At 47.0% G+C, this 19,289-nt stretch overlaps 1 protein-coding gene across 1 annotated transcript in view; it reads right to left on the reverse strand.

Annotated features, from left to right (window-relative positions):
* Positions 1-18,507, reverse strand: part of GSR (glutathione-disulfide reductase) — a 59,978-nt gene extending 41,471 nt beyond the window's left edge. Inside the window, exon 1 of the mRNA XM_073018024.1 lies at positions 18,187-18,507. Coding sequence (XP_072874125.1) covers positions 18,187-18,492 — 306 coding nt within the window. The 5' untranslated portion in view covers positions 18,493-18,507. The remainder of the gene's footprint in view (positions 1-18,186) is intronic.
* Between the last annotated feature and the right edge of the window lie 782 nt (positions 18,508-19,289).

Below are 19,289 nucleotides of genomic sequence, written 5' to 3' on the forward strand. Positions count from 1 at the left end.
CTGTGTCGAAAGATGCATTTATAGGGATATTCCCTGAAGCTTGGTGATAATGGGTAACTACAGACACATTAAAAATCCATCAGCAGGGAAGTATCAAATAAATTGTTATACATTGAGTCTGTGGAATATTCTGCAGCCATTTAAAAAGGGCAAGGTAGATTTCTATGCACTATATGGAAAGAGTTCTAACATATACTGTTATGCATCAAAAGAAAGTTGCAGAATAGTAGTTATGCCATGACCCAATTCATATTTATACGCAGTATGTGTATGTATATATATATGGGTGTAAACACAATTTGGCTATACTCCAAGCAATCAACAGTGTTTCTCTGGAAAGGGAGAAAACTTTCACATTTTGTTCTATATTCTTTTTTTTTTTTTCTTTTTGAGACAGTCTTGCTCTGTCACTCAGGCTAGAGTGCAATGGCGCAATTTCAGCTCACTGCAACGGCGCAATTTCAGCTCACTGCAACCTCCGCTCCCCAGGATCAAACAGTCCTCCCTCCTCAGCCCAAGAGTAGCTGGGACTACAGGCGTTCACCACCATGCCTGGTATTTTTAGTAGAGACAGGGTCTTACCACATTGCTCAGGCTTGTCTTAAACTCCTGAGCTCAAGTGATCCGCCCACCTTGGCATCCCAAAGTGCTAGGATTACAGGCATGAGCCACCATGCCTGGATATACTTTTTAAAAAAAAAAAAAAATATTTTTCTAAAAATACAGAGACAGGGTCTCACTATGTTGCCCAAGCTGGTCTCAAACTCCTGGGCTCAAGCAATCCTCCTAACTCGTCCTCGCAAAGTGTTCAGATTACAGGTGTGAGCCACCATACATGGCCTATATATGCTTTTTATTTTATTTTATAAATAAAAATTAAAACTACTTTACAAAAATAGAGACAAGGTCTCAGTATATTGCCCAGGCTGGTCTTGAACTCCTGAGATCAAGCGATTCTCCCGCCTCGGCCTCCCAAAGTGCTGGGATTATAGGCATGAGCCACTGCGCTTGGCCTGTATATGCTTTTGGAAAACAGTTTAACGATCACTCACCAAAATTCACAGGAGAATCTTAGATGTTTACAAGCAGCAATTATTCCACTATTCCTGTCAGCACCGCATCCTTCATGGTAGAGTGTTACAAGTAAAAGTTTCTGGCTGTTTCATAGAGTATCACAAGTAAAAGTTTCCGGTTGTTTCATCTACTTAAAACCAGATATAAGAAACAACCTAAGTCTTAGCAACTTTAGGCTTCAATGTAAAATCACGAAAGCTGGCCGGGCGCGGTGGCTCAAGCCTGTAATTCCAGCACTTTGGGAGGCCGAGACGGGCGGATCACGAGGTCAGGAGATCGAGACCATCCTGGCGAACACGGTGAAACCCCATCTCTACTAAAAATACAAAAAACTAGCCGGGCGAGGTGGCGGGCGCCTGTAGTCCCAGCTACTCCGGAGGCTGAGGCAGGAGAATGGCGTAAACCCGGGAGGCGGAGCTTGCAGTGAGCTGAGATCCGGCCACTGCACTCCAGCCTGGGCGACAGAGCCAGACTCCGTCTCAAAAAAAAAAAAAAAAAATCACGAAAGCTCTCGGCACTTTAGGAGGCTGAGGCAGGAGGACTGCTTGAAGCCAGGAGTTCATGACCAGCCTGGGCAACAAAGCAAGACCCCATCTCCATAAAAAATAAAAATAAGTTAGTTGGGCACAGTAGTGTGCCTGTAGTCCTAGCTACTCAGGACACTGAGGTGGGAGGGTCAAGAGTTCAAGGCTGCGGTCATGCCGCTGCACTCCAGCCTGGGTGACAGAGCAAGACCCTATCTCCAAAAAAAAAAAAAACTCTCTTGGAATTGTTTTCTCTCTGAAAGCAGTTCCCCTGTCCAGAAGATGCTTACAGCCCACACATCTTCTTCCAACTGGCCAAGACAGTTAAAAACTTCAAAATGCCCCAAGAGGTCCAAAAATTTAGTCAAGGCAAGTATCAAACAGGCTACACACTTACTAGGTGTGACAAATCTCAGAGTTTTGAGAAAGACATTAAAATCATCATGGAATCCTTGGAGGACTGAGACACTAAAGCAACAGTGCAGACGGTCTTAGAGGAAGTCTGGAACCAATACTTCTTCTGTCAGTAATAGGCCTTTCTAGACTTCAATCTAGAAGAAGATGATTTTTTTTATGCTTTGAGTTAGGAATCTGTCCTTTTGATTTTAACTTTCTAACAGCTTCCCTCATATGTTTGGGTTGTAGTGGTGGCATTTCTTCCCACTTCTGACACACATTCAGTGCTGCTTCTACCACCTCCCAGACAAAAACCTTGGAAAGATCAGACACAGCAATAACAACATTCTGAGACATAGAGGTGCCACTGATGGACTGGATCAGCCTTTTGATGGCTGCCTTAGGGAACGCTGAGTGGCAATACATTTCATAATGGTTCAGCTGCTCCACAGAAAAAGAAGAAACCGCTGGGCACAGTGGCTCATGCCTGCAATCCCTGCACTTTGGGAGGCCGAGGCGGGTAGATCATGAGGTCAGGAGTTCAAGGCCAGCCTGGCCAATATGGTGAAACCCCATCTCTACTAAAAATACAAAAATTGGCCGGGCGTGGTGGCATGCGCCTGTAATCCCAGCTACTCAGGAGGCTGAAGCAGGAGAATCGCTTGAACCCGGCAGGCAGAGGTTGCAGTGAGCCGAGATTATGCCACTGCACTCTAGCCTGGGCGACAGAGAGAGACTACGTCTCAAAAAAAAAAAAAAAAAACAACAGAGAGAAAAAGAAAAAGAAGAAACCAGGATTTGCATCTTCTGAATCTCATCTTCATCTACTTTCTTTTCTTTGGTATCTATTTTCAGTTTTTTGGCTGCAGGAGTAAATAACAATGAGTTTTCCCTTTCAACTGTTGTTAAATTTGAGACATCCTGACTCTTGAGCTCGCTTTCCTCCACTGCAGCTTCTTTCAAGTCCGCATCTGCGTCTCCATCAGTTTCCTCTGGGATTCCACCCACGTCGGTAGCCCCCGTGTCCCCGGGAGCAGCGGCTGTCTCATCTGGCTCCCCTGTCTCTCCACCTTTGTCCGTAGATGACTCGCAGGCATTGTCCATCGCCGATAGGATTGGAGGGGAGAGGAGATCACGGCGTTGTCAGAGGCAGGAGATCGAAACCCCGAGCTACCCAGACTCTACATGCTTTTTATAATGGGAAATAGTCATTTGTCACTTGTATAATTGTTTTTAGACATTTATAAACCAGAATAACCAAAAATACACTAAAATGATTTAATTTGGGAAGTGGAATTTTGGTGAGTGACTCTTCAATCCTTCATCTATAACACAATTATTCTTTTATATTAAAATGAATGCCTTCTAGACATAATTTATATTAGGGGCTTGTAGCTCTGCCAATCATGACCATAGGAAACTAGACTGGCTTTCTGTTTGCCCCAGTAATACTAGCCTAGCTCTCATAATAGAATGCTTTCTGGGTATCCTTCTGTGGTGGATCCTGAACCACATACATACTAGCCAAGGCACTTCATACAAAAAGCTAAATTCAAAGAAACCTGCCCAAAGCTTATGAAGATCACTAATGTTTGAAACAGATGGTCTTCCTGAACAGTAATCTTCTATTCCTTTAGTTGTTTCAAAATTCTAATAGCGTACCTGCTACAATTTCATTATAATCCTATTATTTGTTATTATCCTGCACTCGGTTATTATAAAGGAATGAGTGATGGCCAGGTGCAGTGGCTCATGCCTGTAATCCCAGCATTTTGGGAGGTCAAGGCGGGTGGATCACTTGAGGTCAGGAGTTCGAAACCAGCCTGGGCAACATGGTGAAACCCCATTTCTACTAAAAATACAAAAATTAGCCGGGTGTGGTAGCATACGTCTGTAGTCCCAGCTACTCGGGAGGCTGAGGCAGGAGAATCGCTTGAACCTGGGAGGTGGAGGTTGCAGTGAGCTGAGATCCGCCACTGCATCCAGCCAGGGCAACAGAGTGAGACTCCATCTCAAAAAATAAAATAAAATAAAATAAAATAAAATAAAATAAAATAAAATAAAGGAATGAGTTATGTTTCCATACAGTCTCAAGTTATCAGTTACATGGGATTTTTTTTTTTTTTCTTTTCCTGGAAAGAGATAGGTCATACACTGTCAAGTTTTGGACTTGGATTTTTTTTAATGCAATTATGCTACAATAAGAATACTAAAGGCAACAGAAACAGGAACTCATGGGATTGAGAAAAGGGTACAGAATTCAAGCCTCATAAAAGAATCAATACCTACAACAAGCGCAAGCACACTATTCAGAAAGTACTTCATATTAAAAATTAGAATAATTTATGGGCTGGGCGTGGTGGCTCACGCCTATAATCCTCATGCTTTGGGAGGCCGAAAAGAAAGATGATTGCTTGAGCCCAAGAGTTAGGGACCAGCCTGGGCAACAAAGTGAGACCCTGAGACCCCATCTCTGCAAAAAATTAAAAAATAAGTTGGGCTTGGTAGTGCATGCCTGTAGTTCCAGCTATTCAGGAGGCTGAGGCAGGAGAATCTCTTGAGCCCAGAAGCTGAAGGCTACAGTAAGCTCTAATAACACCACTGCACTCCAGCCTAGATAACAGAGGCAGACCCTACCTCTAAAAATAAATAATAATAATAATAATAATAATAATAAATGTATGGCTCTCTATCTAGAGTGGCCTTTCATCTGGCCAAGCTGAGGATATGCTATTTCTCAACCCCCAAGTACCTGACATTACTGGGATAAATAGAATAAGCCATTTTGAAGAAAGGAGGACGGCAGGGATTTCTTAAAGGTAAGAGCAGAGAAAGGAGGTCGAAACTCTGTGGGAAGTACAACGCTGGCCCCATAATGGGAATGATTTTCTCTTCCAACCTGCCTTTTCCAGTTATTTGGCAGGCAACGTGCTTCCCAGCGCCCTCCACCCAGACCTTTATATCCTGCAGTTCACCATTTAAGTTTACTAAGTGGCTTCGACTAGGGCAGACTCCAAAAGCAATTTTCCCAAAGGTAGAGATGATTTGTCTGCTAAATAAATACTGCTGGTCCTCCAGCCACCGTTTCTTGTTTCCCAAGAATCATTAAAAGCAATCCAAGGGTGTCATAAAGCACTCAATGTTCTAAACTACTCTCACATACCATGAGTTTGTTCCTCATGTATATTTGAAGCTACTTTAAAGTTACTTAAGACTTCTTTTTTTAAGTCTTTTAAAAATATGTTTTTAAAGTTTTTTAAAAATATGTTTAATTTTAAAACATATTCTTTTTTTGGAATATGTTTCTTCAAAGCGCCAAGGTGGGCTTTCACTGGTGCCTGGTGTCTGTAACTCTGGTTTGTTTTTTAGAAGTTTCTGCCTTTTTCGCTTCTACATAGTCTTAGCTTGCAGTCATTCATTCAGAGGTACTGAGTAAGCACCCACTTGTGCCAGGCATTATGCAAGGTAAGGCACTAAACAGATATAGTCCCTGCTCTTGCGGACTGTATCAGTATCCTGGCCTACAGTGCCAGCCAGAGAGAGGTTCTGAGCCTATCCAAGATACTGACTCAAGGGGCAGCAGCAGTATCACCACATTCCCTAAAATTGAAGAGCACTGGGCCAGAAACCAGAGGAAGAGGATGGTGGAAAATTGTGGCCCTGTTGGGTAATAGGAGCTGCGCCCCAGCACAACACTTTGGGGCCTGGGGCACTGGTTGAAAGGAAGCCTATGATCCTGAAATGCCACCGTCCTATTTTGGCAGCTCCTGTGAACAGGTCTCCAGGGATTTCCACTGCTTTTAGAGAACTATTTACATGCCAGCAACATGATGTGACTTCAGCACCTCTGACTTGGAAGGAATGAAAAGCACATTTAGGCTGGGAGTGGTGGCTCATGCCTATAATTCCAGCACTTTGGGAGGCCAAGGCAGGTGGATCGCTTGAGGCCAGGAGTTCAAGATGAGCCTGGGCAACATGGTGAAACACCATCTCTAGAAAAAATACAAAAATTAGCCAGATGTGATGTGTGAGCCTGTAGTCCCAGCTACTGGGGAGGCTGAGGCAGGAGGATCACTTGAGCTTGTGGGTCAAGGCTACCGTGAGCTGAGATAGCACCACTACACTCCAGCTTGGGCAACACAGTGAGACCCTATCTCAAAACACAGATACACACACTTAGTTCCACTGAGAGCTGGGGAGGCCAGGGGTGAAAAGCTGGCATAGTCTCGTTTACCCACCCCCTCTGCTGCTCCCTTCTCTTTCCCCCATTTTTTTTTTTTTCAATTTCTTACAAATTAGAGAGGGAGGCTGGGCATGGTGGCTTACACCTGTAATCCCAGCACTTTGGCAGGCTGAAGCGGGCAGATCACCTGAGATCGGGAGTTCAAGCCCAGCCTGACCAACATGGAGAAACCCTGTTTCTACTAAAAATACAAAATTAGCTGGGCGTGGTAGCACATGCCTGTAATCCCAACTACTTGGGAGGCTGAGGCAGGAGAATTGCTTGAACCGGGGAGGTGGAGGTTGCCGTGAGCGGAGATCACGCCATTGCACTCCAGCCTGGGCAACAAGAGCGAAACTCCATCTCAAAAAAAAAAAAAAGGAAAAAACCAAACACACACACAAATTAGGGACAGAGTCTTACTATGTTGCCCAGGCTGGTCTCAAAATCCTGGGCTCAAGCAATTCTCTTACCTTAGCCTCCCAAAGGTTGGAATTACAAGCATGTGCCACTGCACTCGGCCTTCTTTCCCCTTTTTCTAGCTCAGGGGTCCCTGTCCCCCAGGTGCCTATTAGGAACCAGGTTGCACAGCAGGAGATGAGTGGCGGGCAAGTGAGCGAAGCTTCATCTGTATTTATAGCTGCTCCTCATCGCTGGCATTACTGCCTGAGCACCACCCACCTCCTTTCAGATCAGTGGCGGCATTAGATTCTCATAGGAGCATGAACCCTATTGTGAACCGCACGTGCAAGGGATGTAGGTTGCACACTGCTTATGAGAATCTAATGTCTGATGATCTGTCACTGTCTCCCATCACCCCCAGATGGGACCAACTAGTTGCAGGAAAACAAGCTCAGGGCTCCCTCTGAGTGTACATTATGGTGAGTTGTATAATCATTTCATTATATATTACAACATAATAATAATAGAAATAAAGTGCACAATAAATGTGATGCAGGCTGGGCATGGTGCCTCAAGCCTGTAATCCCAGCACTTTGGGAGGCGGAGGCGGGCAGATTACCTGAGGTCAGGAGTTCAAGAGCAGCCTGGCCAACATGGTGAAATCCCATCTCTACTAAAAATACAAAAATTAACCACGTGTGGTGGTGGGTGCCTGTAATCCCAGCTACTTGGAAGGCTGAGGCAGGAGAATCGCTTGAACCGAGCAGGAGGCAGAGGCTGCAGTGAGCCGAGATCACGCCATTGCACTCCAGCCTGGGCAACAAGAGTGAAACTCCGTCTCAAAAAATATAAATAAATAAATAAATGTGATTCACTTCATTCCTCAATCATCCTGAAACCATCTCCCCACCCCTGGTCCGTGGAAAAATTGTCTTCCACAAAACTGGTTCCTGGTGCCAAAAAGGTTAGGGACAGCTGCTCTAGCTGACCTGTGCATCAGGTTGTCAGAGGGAGCACAGGCCTCAAGTCAGACAGATAGGAATTTGACTCTCAGCTCTCCCATTTAGTGGCTAGAGGTGGGTGAGTTTCCAAATTTCTCCTAGCTCAGTTAAGAAAACAATGCTTCCATTATGGAGATTTTGAGCAGGTCAGAGGTAAGGTATACAAATCATCTATTTCTAATCTATGAGAGATGTGATGGTGACTCTGACACCTCTGAATTATTTCTGCGTCTACTGGCTCCTCACATGCACATGAAGCACATGGAAAGGAGGAGATAAATTCCCCAGGCGCCTTCCTACCTAAAACACATCAGCTGATCACAAAGGAAGTTTGCCTCCCAGACTGGAGCATTATCCAGGTAAGTTCTCAGGGCTCTGGTTGCCCAGAGTTGCACACTGCTGAGACCCTAAGCATACAACACTGGCAGATTCCCTAGTTCTCCAAGTGGGCATTAATGAGGGAGAAGAAACAAGTTTCTTTTATTTTATTTTTTTCTTGAGACAGAGACTCGCTCTGTCACCCAGACTGGAGTGTGCAGTGGCACAATCTCAGCTCACTGCAACTTCTGCCTCCCGGGTTCCAGTGATTCTCAGTCTCCCGAGTAGCTGAGATTACAGGCACACACCACTATGCCCTGCTAAGGTTTGTTTTTTTTGTTTGTTTGTTTGTTTGTTTGCTTTGTTTTGAGATGGAGTCTCACTATTGTTGCCCAGGCAATGGCACGATCTCGGCTCATCGCAACCTCTGCCTCCTGAGTTCAACCAATTCTCAAGCCTGAGCCTCCCAAGTACCTGGGATTACAGGTGCCTGCCACCACACCCAGCTAATTTTTTTTTTTTTTTTTGAGACGGGGTCTCACTCTGTCATCAGGCTAAAGTGCAGTGGTGCGATCTTGGCTCACTGCAACCTCCGCCTCCTGGGTTCAAGTGATTCTCCTGCTTCAGCTTCCCGAGTAGCTGGGACTACAGGCGTGTGCCACCACGCCCAGATAAATTTTTTATTTTTTATTTTTTTATTTTTAGTAGAGACAGAGTTTCACCATGTTGGCCAGGATGGTCTTGATCTCCTGACCTCATGATCTGCCCACCTCGGCCTCCCAAAGTGCTGGGATTACAGGCATGAGCCACCACGCCTGGCCAATTTTTGAATTTTTAGGAGAGATGGGGTTTCGCCATGTTGACCAGGCTGGTCTCAAATTCCTGGCCTCAAGTGATCCACCCACCTCGGCCTCCCAAAGTGCTGGGATAACAGGTGTGAGCCACCACACCCAGCTAAGAAACAAATTTCACAGGCCATTCAGTAAACACATCATCAAGGAGACTCCTGTAACTCAGCCTCCCTTTCCAAACTGATGATCCATTCCTGAGAGCTTCCTCTTCCCACCAATCTAGTGTTCAGAATCCCAATCAGTGGGCCTGCTGGCATTAGCTTACAGTGAGGACAGGGCCCCCCTCCAAGGAGGGACTGAGCAGGTATAGAGTCTGGTGATAACAGGTGGCAAAATTCAGAAGCTTCACCATTTTTCCTAGGGCCTCCCTCATTACCTTCAATCCTGCCTAGCCAGGTAGAAACTTCACATTGCCCATGTTGGCAGTAAAACAAGAACTTGGTTAATTTGCAATTGCACCTGCCAAGAACATCATCTGTGTTCAATAGTGAACTTCCAGCTGGGTGTGGTGGCTCAAGCTGTAATCCCAAAACTTTGGGAGGTGAGGCCGGAGGGCTGCTTGAGCCCAGGAGTTAGAGACCAGTCTGAGAAACACGGTAAGGCCTCGTTTCCACAAATAAAAAATTTAAAAATTAGCCGGGTGTGGTGTTGCATGCCTGTAGTCCCAGTTACATGGCAGGCTGAGGTGGGAGGATCGTTTGAGCACAGGAGTTTGAGGCTGCTGTGAGCTATACTGCACCACTGCACTCCAGACTGGGTGACAGAGCAAGACCCTGTCTCAAAAAAAAAAAATTGTTGGCTGGGCGCGGTGGCTCAAGCCTGTAATCCCAGCACTTTTGGAGGCCGAGACGGGTGGATCACGAGGTCGGGAGATCGAGACCATCCTGGCTAACACGGTGAAACCCCATCTTTACTAAAAAATACAAAAAACTAGCTGGGCGAGGTAGCGGGCGCCTGTAGTCCCAGTTACTCGGGAGGCTGAGGCAGGAGAATGGCGTGAACCCGGGAGGCGGAGCTTGCAGTGAGCTGAGATCCGGCCACTGCACTCCAGCCTGGGCGACAGAGCAAGACTCCGTCTCAAAAAAAAAAAAAAAAAAATTGTTAACTTCCTTCCTCTGGTTCCCCTAAACCCCCCACCACAGAATTGCCTAGTTTCCTCCCTCTGTCATCCTTTTCTGCCTAAAATCTAATTCAAGACCAGAATGACAGAACTACTTAGAAAATAGACGAGTCATAATTTCCAAAGCAAAACAGTATTGATTCATCAACTCAATTATTTCATAAACTATATATTGAGTACTTGCTATGTGCAAAACACTGTTGTAGGGGCTTCAACTATACTGATGACTTAAACAGATAAAGATCCCTGTCTCTGTTGCATTTCATGAGCTTTACACCAACCATGACTAAATAGAATGCTGTCTGGATACGGCCCTGCCCCTGGCACATATTCGCTATTCAACATCCATGTCTCCACCTTCAAAGTGTTTTTTTCATTTCAGATGAAGGTTCGTTCAGTGGGGCATCAAGCTTGAGAAAGAAAGAAAAAAGAAAAGCACTCTGTGTGAAGCAGAATCTAAAGCAAGAAAATCAATGGATACATTTGCAAGAGATATTAACAAAGGTTGTTTTTGTTCAATTCTTAACTAAGTAAAACATTATATTAACCTGAACCTTCCAGTCTCAGGAAATCACCAGATTTTTTAAGTGTGACTGGGTGCAGTGGCTCACACCTGTAATCCTAGCACTTTGGCGAGTAAAGACTGGAGGATCCTTTGAGCCCAGGAGCTTGAGAGGAGCCTGGACAACACAGCGAGACCTAGTCACCATAAAAAATAGCCTGTAGGCCAGGCGTGGTGGCTCACGCCTGTAATCCCAGCACTTTGGGAGGCCGAGATGGGCGGATCACGAGGTCAGGAGATTGAGACCATCCTGACTAACACGGTGAAACCCCGTCTCTACTAAAAATACAAAAATTAGCCGGGCGCGGTGGCGGGCGCCTGTAGTCCCAGCCACACGGGAGGCTGAGGCAGGAGAATGGCGTGAACCCGGGAGGCGGAGCTTGCAGTGAGTAGAGATCGCACCACTGCATTCCAGCCTGGGAGACAGAGCAAGACTCCGTCTCAAAAAAAAAAAAAAAAAAAAAAAATAGCCTGTAGTCTCAGCCAGTTGGGAAGCTGAGGCAGGAGGATCACCTGAGCCCAGGAGATTGAGGCTGCAGTGAGCCATGATCGTGCCACTGCACTCCAGCCTGGGCGACAGAGTGAGACCCTGTCTCAAAAAACAAAAAAAAAAAATTTTGTTTTAAATAAAAAGAATTGTTACTCTGGGGCATTCAGGGAGAACAACAAATAGTTTTGTGAGACAACTCTTTCAGGGATGTCAGTCCCCACTATTACCTGATGCCCACCATCTCCCGTTCCCCCCAAAAGAAAAGGACCTGGGACCTCTACATCCTATTAGGCTAGTGCAAAAGTAACCGCAATAATATTTAATGTTGCAACACCTAGTGAATAGAAGGTAATTATTTGTCACTGATTGGAATCCACTTACAAATGCCAAAGTGGGCTGGGCATGGTGGCTCAGGCCTGTAACCCCAGCACTTTGGGAGGCCGAGGCAGGCAGATCACTTGAAGTCAGGAGTTTGAGACCAGCTTGGTCAACACGGCAAAACCCTGTCTCTATTAAAAATACAAAAATTAGTCAGGTGTGGTGGCGGGCACCTGTAATCCCAGCTACTCAGGAGGCTGAGGTAGGAGAACCACTTGAACTTGGGAGGTAGAGGTTGCAGCGAGCCAAGATCGTGCCACTGCACTCCAGCCAGGATGACAGAGTGAGATTTTGTGTCAAAAAAAAAAAAAAAAAAAAAGCCAAAAGGTATCAGTATTTCCACGTCATTCCTGTAGTTTCGCTCTATAAAAAAAGTTCTTGGATTCTTGGCCAGACACGGTGGCTCATGTCTATAATCCCAGCACTTTGGGAGGCCAAGGCGAGTGGATCAGTTGAGGTCAGGAGTTCGAGGAAAGCCTGGCCAACCTGGTGAAACCTCATCTCTACTAAAAAAAAGAATGAGCTGGGCGTGGTGGCGCGTGCCTGTAGTCCCAGCTACTCAGGAGGCTGAGCAGAAGAATCGCTTGAACCCGGGAGTCAGAGGTTGCAGTGAGCCGAGGTGGCACCACCGCACTCCAGCCTAGGTAACAGCCTGACTCTGTCTCAAAAAAAAAGCATTCTCTGTGGTTACTTTTCAAAGTATGTTTTACAAAGAAATAGACACCCTGAGGATTCAGAGGCAGTCTTTCTTTTCCTAGCCCTGCAGATTTAGTGGGTTTTGAGGCAGATGGCAAAGCAACAGTATACGAAGACTAGTACAAAAAAACTAAGCAGCCAACAAGGTAAGTTAAAAGCCAAATTTCAACAATAGCATTTGCTTGCTTTAGCCCCACCCTTTATGGCTACTCCTTTATTTGTCACTTATGAATATGAGTGGGCCCCATTCTATGAAATTCTAAACCCGGGAGACACATTAGGGTACCCTTCTATTTCGGAAAGCTATCTGTCAATATTGTAGGAACTGATGACAGAGTTCCTTTAAACTGACCTCCTTTTAGTAATTTAATATTTAATAATGTATGTTTAAATTAAAACATTTAATAATGCATGTTCAGGCCGGGCACGGCAGCTCATGCCTATAATCCCAGCACTTTGAAAGGGTGATGTGGGAGGACTGCTTGAGCTCAGGAGTTTGAGACCAGCATGGGCAGCGAAGCAAAACCTTATCGCTACTGAAAATTTAAAAAATCAGCCGGGGCAGGGTGGTGGCCATGTGCCTGTGGTCCTGACTACTAGGGAGGCTGAGGCGGGAGGATCACTTGAGCTTGGGAGTTCAAGGTTGCAGTGAGCTATGATCATGCCCCTGCACTCCAGCCTGGGTGACACCGTGAGACCCTGTCTCAAAAAAAAAAAAAAAAGCATGTCCAGTGTTCAGCTTTCTCAGGGTATAGACATAATATCAAAGTACACAGTATCACTTCCAAGTGAGGTTATGATTTACCTGTTGCTGGGTAATTGTTTTCAGCCTAGATGAACAATGATTCACTGAGCAGCCTGTTGTTCACGGATCTTTCGAAGCCCCTACTTCTCTCCCCAGCAGGCCTCTCCAACTGGGGCTATGCAGCACAGTTCACTGTGACTTGGCGATCATGAACTTTTGTCACATGATCAACCCTCACTACCCTACTCTCACTGGTGAGAACTACTCGCCAAAACCACAGGAACCTGGTTATTCTTATCACAGAATCAGTACACTCAGCAGGAACCCGGGACCACAAGCTCCCCAGGCCCTGGGGCAAAGGGAGCGGCAATTCAGAAAGAACTTTTCCTTAAGTTGACTCTCCCAACACCTGTGTAGGCAGAGAAGCGAACCACAGAGGCAAAGCTCCCAGAAGGCTCTAATTCACCTTGGCTTTGGGCGATCTTTGCGTTTCTCTCCAGTCTACACGTGATCATGAGAGGAGCAATTTATTTAACCTTTTGGAGACTTCAAATACTGAATTCAAGCAAGGCTCAGTGGTATCTACCTGCAGAACCAGCTAGTCAGGAGGCTGAGGTGGGAGGATTGCCTGAGCCCACGAGTTTGAGGCTACAGTGAGCTGAGATCACACCACTGCACTCCAGCCTGGGAAACAGAGGGACACCTTGTCTCTTAAAAATGAAACAACACACCAGACGCGGTGGCTCATACTTGTAATCCCAGCACTTTGGGAGGCCGAGGCAGGTGGATCACTTTAGGTCAGGAGTTCGGGACCAGCCTGGCCAACATGGTGAAACCTCAGCTCTACTAAAAATACAAAAAATTAGCCAGGCATGGTGGCGTGCGCCTGTAGTCCCAGCTACTCACGAGGCTGAAGCACATGAATTCCTTGAATCCAGGAGATGGAAGGTGCAGTGAGCCGAGGTCACCCCACTGCACTCCAGTCTGGGTGACAGAGCAACATACACACACACACACACACACACACACACCCAGGTCTGCTGGGACGTAGTACAGGAGGCTGGTTCAAAACAATGGCCTCCCATAAACTTTAACAGTTGAACAATTAAATGAAGGAACACTGATAAAACGATGAAAAACCAACCAATTTCACTACCTGTAAATGACCCCTGCTAGACACACATTCTAATTTGAACCTTCCGTGTGAGTTCATTCACCACAACTTTAAAATTTCCCCAAGCTTTACAAATTAATGGATTTTATTTAGGAAATAACTCATAGGAGAACCAATCTTAAACTTCTGCCATGCACAGTGGGTCACACCTGTAATCCTAACACTTTCAGAGACCAAAGCAGGAGGATTGCTTGAGTCCAGGAGTTCAATACCAGCCTGGGCAATGTACTGAGACTCTATCTCTATAAATTAAAATAAAAAGAAAAAGGAAGACAAAATTCTTCTATTGGGCATCACCAAGGGTGAGATCTCAATCCTATGGCTTACTACAAAACTACTTTCACTGAGTCACTGGTTTGCTCAAACCCGCCCCCGCCCCCAGTTCACTGTGTGTCCAGAAACTCCACATTTTTCAAACCACAACCTACCCATCAGCTTCTCATCTCTTATTTCTATTAAAGAGACACCATTTGCTCCAAATTTGATTACACAACATATCCCGTTTCCATGCCTAGGCCTGGGACCCATCTTTTAAGGTTCCAAATGTCAAAGAATACTACCTAACCCCCCACCTTTTTTTTTTTTTCTTTTCTTTTTTTGAGACAAAATCGCACTCTGTTGCCCACACTGGAGTGCAAAGGCATGATCTTAGCTCACGGCAACCTCTGCCTTCTGGGTTCAAGTGATTCTCGTGTCTCAGCCTCCCGAGTAGCGTGTGCCACTACACCCAGCTAATTTTTGTATTTTTAGTAGAGACGGGGTTTCACTATGTTGGGCAGAATAGTCTCAAACTCCTAGCCTCAAGTGATTGGCCCACCTCAGCCTCCCAAAGTGCTGGGATCACAGGCGTGAGCCACTACGCCCGACCCTATCTTTAGAGGTCCTGAAAGATACCATCTCCTTCATGAAATCTTCCCATAGTGCCCACACATAAGTGATCACTTCACCTGTTCTCTGGACTACCATAATTTCTTATTACTTGCAGCAATTAACACAAACCACTCCCCTTCGGGGTTGACTGTCTGTATTTTGTCTTCCCCGCTGCAAACCAAAATGTGATTGAGGCAGGTCTCAATCTACAGAGATTTATTTAGCCAAGGTTGAAGATGCACATGGGAAAAAATACAGATCGCAGGAGTACCTATGACCTATGCTTTTTCCAAACGAGGTTTTGGGAATGTTAGCATTTAAAGGGGAATGAACAAGGAGGAGGAAAAAGAAAAGAGAGAAGCATAGTCAGTAAGGCAAATTCTTTTTTTTTTTTTTTTTTTGAGACGAAGTGTCACTCCATTGCCCAGGGTGGGGTGCAGTGGCATGATCTCGGCTCACTGCAACCTCCGCCTCCCAGGTTCAAGCAATCCTCCTGCCTCAGGCTCCCAAGTAGCCGGGATTACAGGTGCCCGCACCACGCCCAGCTAATTTTTGTATTTTTAGTAGAGACGGAGTTTCACCATGTTGGCCAGGCTGGTCTCGAACTCCTGACCTCAGGTGATCTGCCCACCTGGGCCTCCCAAAGTGCTGGGATTATGGGAGTGAGCCATCACGCCCAACCTAGATGGCTACATTCTTGTGAGGTTCTTATGAGCCTCAGCAAATCTACATTTTACATAAGATAAAGTGAAAACAGGGAGTAGAGGAGATGAGGCTATGACATGGGATTGTGAAATTACAGCTGTCTGTTTGGGAACAAAAGGAAAAGCAGTTTTTGCGTGATTCAGTTCCCAAACCGAACTTTCCCTATGGCATAGTTTGGGATTCCAAGATTTTTTTTTCTTTCACAACCACAAAATTCCTTAAGGGAAGGGACATGTCTCACAAACAATTATATCTACCGTTTTCTCCCTACCCGTCCCCAATCCAAGCACTTAAAATACAAAAAAATGGGACAGGAGTGGTGGCTGATGCCTGTAATCCCAGCATTTGGGGAGGCCAAGGCAGCCCAACTGCTTAAGCCCAGGAGTAAGAGACCAGCTTAGGTAACATGGCAAAACCCTGTTTCTAAAAAAATAAAAATAATGAAAATAGGCCAGGTGCAGTGGCTCACACCTGTAATCCCAGCACTTCGGGAGGCCAAGGTGAGTGGATCACGAGGTCAGGAGTTCAAGACCAGCCTGGCCAACACGGTGAAACTCGTCTCTACTAAAAATACAAAAATTAGCTGGGTGTGGTGGTGGGCACTTGTAATAGCTACTTGGGAGGCTGAGGCAGGAGAATTGCTTAAACCCTGGAGGCAGAGTTTGCAGTGAGCCGAGATTACACCACTGCACTCCAGCCTGGGTGACAGAGCAAGACTCCATCCAAAAAACTAAACTAAAATAAATAAATAAAATTTAAAAATTAAAAATTAGCCAGATGTGGTGGCTCATACTTGTAATCCAAGCACTTTGGGAGGCCAACGTGGGTGGATTACCCGAGGTCAGGAGTTTGAGACCAGCCTGGCCAACATGGCGAAACCCCATCTCTATTAAAAGTACAAAAACTAGCCGGGCATAGTGGCGTGCACCTACATTCCCAGCTACTCGAGAGGCTGAGACAGGAGAATTGCTTGAACCCAGGAGGTGGAGGTTGCAGCGAGCCCAGATTGCACCATTGTACTCCAGCCTGGGTGACAGAATGAGACTCCCTCTCAAAAAAAAAAAAAAAAAATCGTAACAGGAAGGTAAAGTGGGTGAACCTCTGAAGCAGATTATAACATAAGCAGAGAAAGAGGAAGAGAAAAATGTGGCAAGCAGAACCGAAGTGAGCAGTGATCAAGTACTCTCACGAGGTGTGGGAGGGGGCACTCAGTGGGACCCCACAATCTGCCTTCTGGAGAGACAGACTTCTAACCTTCAGTCTGGACTATGGTGTCAAAGTGCAAGTTGATAATTAATAGGGATTTTTCCTTCCTCTTCAACTCCATGTTCATTTTTTAAAAAGGGCACTTAACAATGAAGTCAGCCTTTTTCATAACTGTCAATTTCTAGTTTCATTCATTGCACAAGTGCTTATTGAGTAAGGGATTTTAAGGTGATAAGAGATACACAAACATAGAAGCCCATCCCTGTTCTTAAGTTCCCATTTTGACATAATTTAAATATTAATCTCCAAAGGAATTTAGAGAACCTATCCCGAATCCCAGGTTCCTCTTGGATACAGCATTTTAATCGTCAACACCCAAATCTTGTGATAGAAAAGGGTGGGCACACCAATAACTTGGAAACAACATTTATTTTTAGGATGAGTGCAGTGGCTCAGCCTTGTAATCCTAGCACTTCGGGAGGCTAAGGCGGGAAGACAGCTTGAGTCCAAGAGTTTGAAATCAGCAGGGGCAACATAGCGACACCCCAATCTCTACAAAAAATAATAATAATTAACTGGGCCTGGTGGTTCGCCCCTTGTAGTTCCAGCTACTCAGGGGCTCGAGGCGGGAGGATCTCTTGAGTCTGAGAGTTGGAGGCTGCAGTGAGCTATGATGGCCACTGCACTCTAGCCTAGGTGACAGGGCAAGACCCTGTCTCAAAAAACAAACACACACAAACAAAAACCCTTATTTTCAAAAATTATAAAGTTTGTAAATCTCAGGATTTACATCCCTGTTTTTAGTTTTGCAATCCACATGAAACCAAGACAAAACAAAAGCTCTGAGAACTCACCTAATCAAGGTCGCCTTGGCTGCAATTCAGATCACCTGAAAATCCCAAAGCCCAGGCTGCACCTCAGACCAATTAAGTCGGGAATCCAGGCACCCTCAGGTGATTCGAATGTGCAGCCAAGGTTGACAACAACCGCTATAAATCATTCTGCCCTTGAAACGGGAGAACCAGGATCTACATTCTTCAAGGGTACCCTCCACCATCAACGACACCGTCACCCTCGTCCCTACACACAGGCCACCAGCAATGTTCCCAGATGCAGTTTTGTGTTTGACGCGGTCAAGTATAGAATCCAATCCTCTCCCACTTGGACAAGTGAGGATGGAGGAAGGTTAATCTAACCCGCCCCGGCCATGGTCAATATCGCATCCCTGCGGAAGCAGACGCTGCCTTGGCTTTGGGGGCCGCAAAGAAGCCCCTGGACGCTTCTCTCTTCTCCACCTGCTGGGGTCCCGGCTTCGGAATGGGGAGTTGCAGGGGTGGAAAAGAGGAAAGCGCAGCTCGGGGAGACGGGATCGCCATACGAACGAGCACAGGCTGTCCCCCGAAAGGCCGAGACAAAGCGGCGCCCCCTGATCGAACAAACGGCGGTACTCACGCAAGTGCCACCCAGCTTGTGGCTCTCCACCACGGCGGCCCTGGCGCCCAACTCGGCCGCCCTGCGCGCGCTGGCCAGCCCACCCGAGCCGCCCCCGATCACCAGGTAGTCATAGGAGGCCACGGCGCCAGCGGCGGGCGGCGGGCCCTGCGGCTGCGGCTCCTGCCTGCAGGCCATGGCACGGGAGAGGGCGCGTGTGACGGCCGCGGGCTCAAGCAGAGGCAGCTGGAAGGCTGCGGAGGCGCGCGCCGCCCGCCGCCAGCTCGGCCCCGCGCGGGCGCTCACGGCTCGAGTGAGCAGTGCCATGCACGCGGAAGTGGCGCGCCGAGGGGGGCGGGCGGCCCGGGGGCGGTCCCTGGGGAAGGGGGGCGCGGGCCTCCGGCAAGCGCAGCCTCACGGTGACTAAGCACGCGCCCGCCGCTAGGCGAGACCCAGGAGGGTGCCCAGAGTCGGGGCCGCCTCCCTGTTCCCCGCCCCGGTGGCGGAGCCTGAGGGGTTTCTCCGCCTCCGTCCTCACCCCGGCACCCGGATCCCGAGCGGCGCCTGCAGCGTCTAGCTTTCTGAAGTCCGGTGGAGCGAGGCGGGGGACGGTGAACGTCCTCTCGTCCCCTCGTTCTCTCGTTTCAGCTGGCTTTTCCCGAGCTGGCCCCCTGGGGAGTTGCCATTGGCACCGGCTTCTCCAGGAAGAAAAATATGCCTCTATTCGGGGGGTTGTTGTTTCTCCAGGTTTGTTCCAGAGACCACTTTTGATTGTTGTTTTTTCTTTGAGACTGGGTCTCACTCTCCCCAAGGCTGGGGTGCTGTGATGTGATCTCTGCTCATTGCATCCTCCACCTCCCGTGTTCAAGCAGCGATCCTCCTGCCTCAGCCTTCCCAGTAGCTGGGACTACAGGTGTCCGCCACAGCGCCCGGTTAATTTTTTGTTGTTGTTTTTTGTAGAGATAGGGGCTCGCTATGTTACCAGGACTAGTATGGAACTCTTGGCCTCAAGCGATTCTCTCACCTTGGTCTCCCAAAATGCTAGGATTATAGGTGCCAGACACCGTGCCCAGCCTTATTTTCCTTTTAAAGTCAGGGGTCTCGAACTCCTGTCCTAGGCTCAA

This window comes from Chlorocebus sabaeus, chromosome 8 (assembly GCF_047675955.1).
Source record: "Chlorocebus sabaeus isolate Y175 chromosome 8, mChlSab1.0.hap1, whole genome shotgun sequence".
Taxonomy (NCBI): Eukaryota; Metazoa; Chordata; class Mammalia; order Primates; family Cercopithecidae; genus Chlorocebus; species Chlorocebus sabaeus.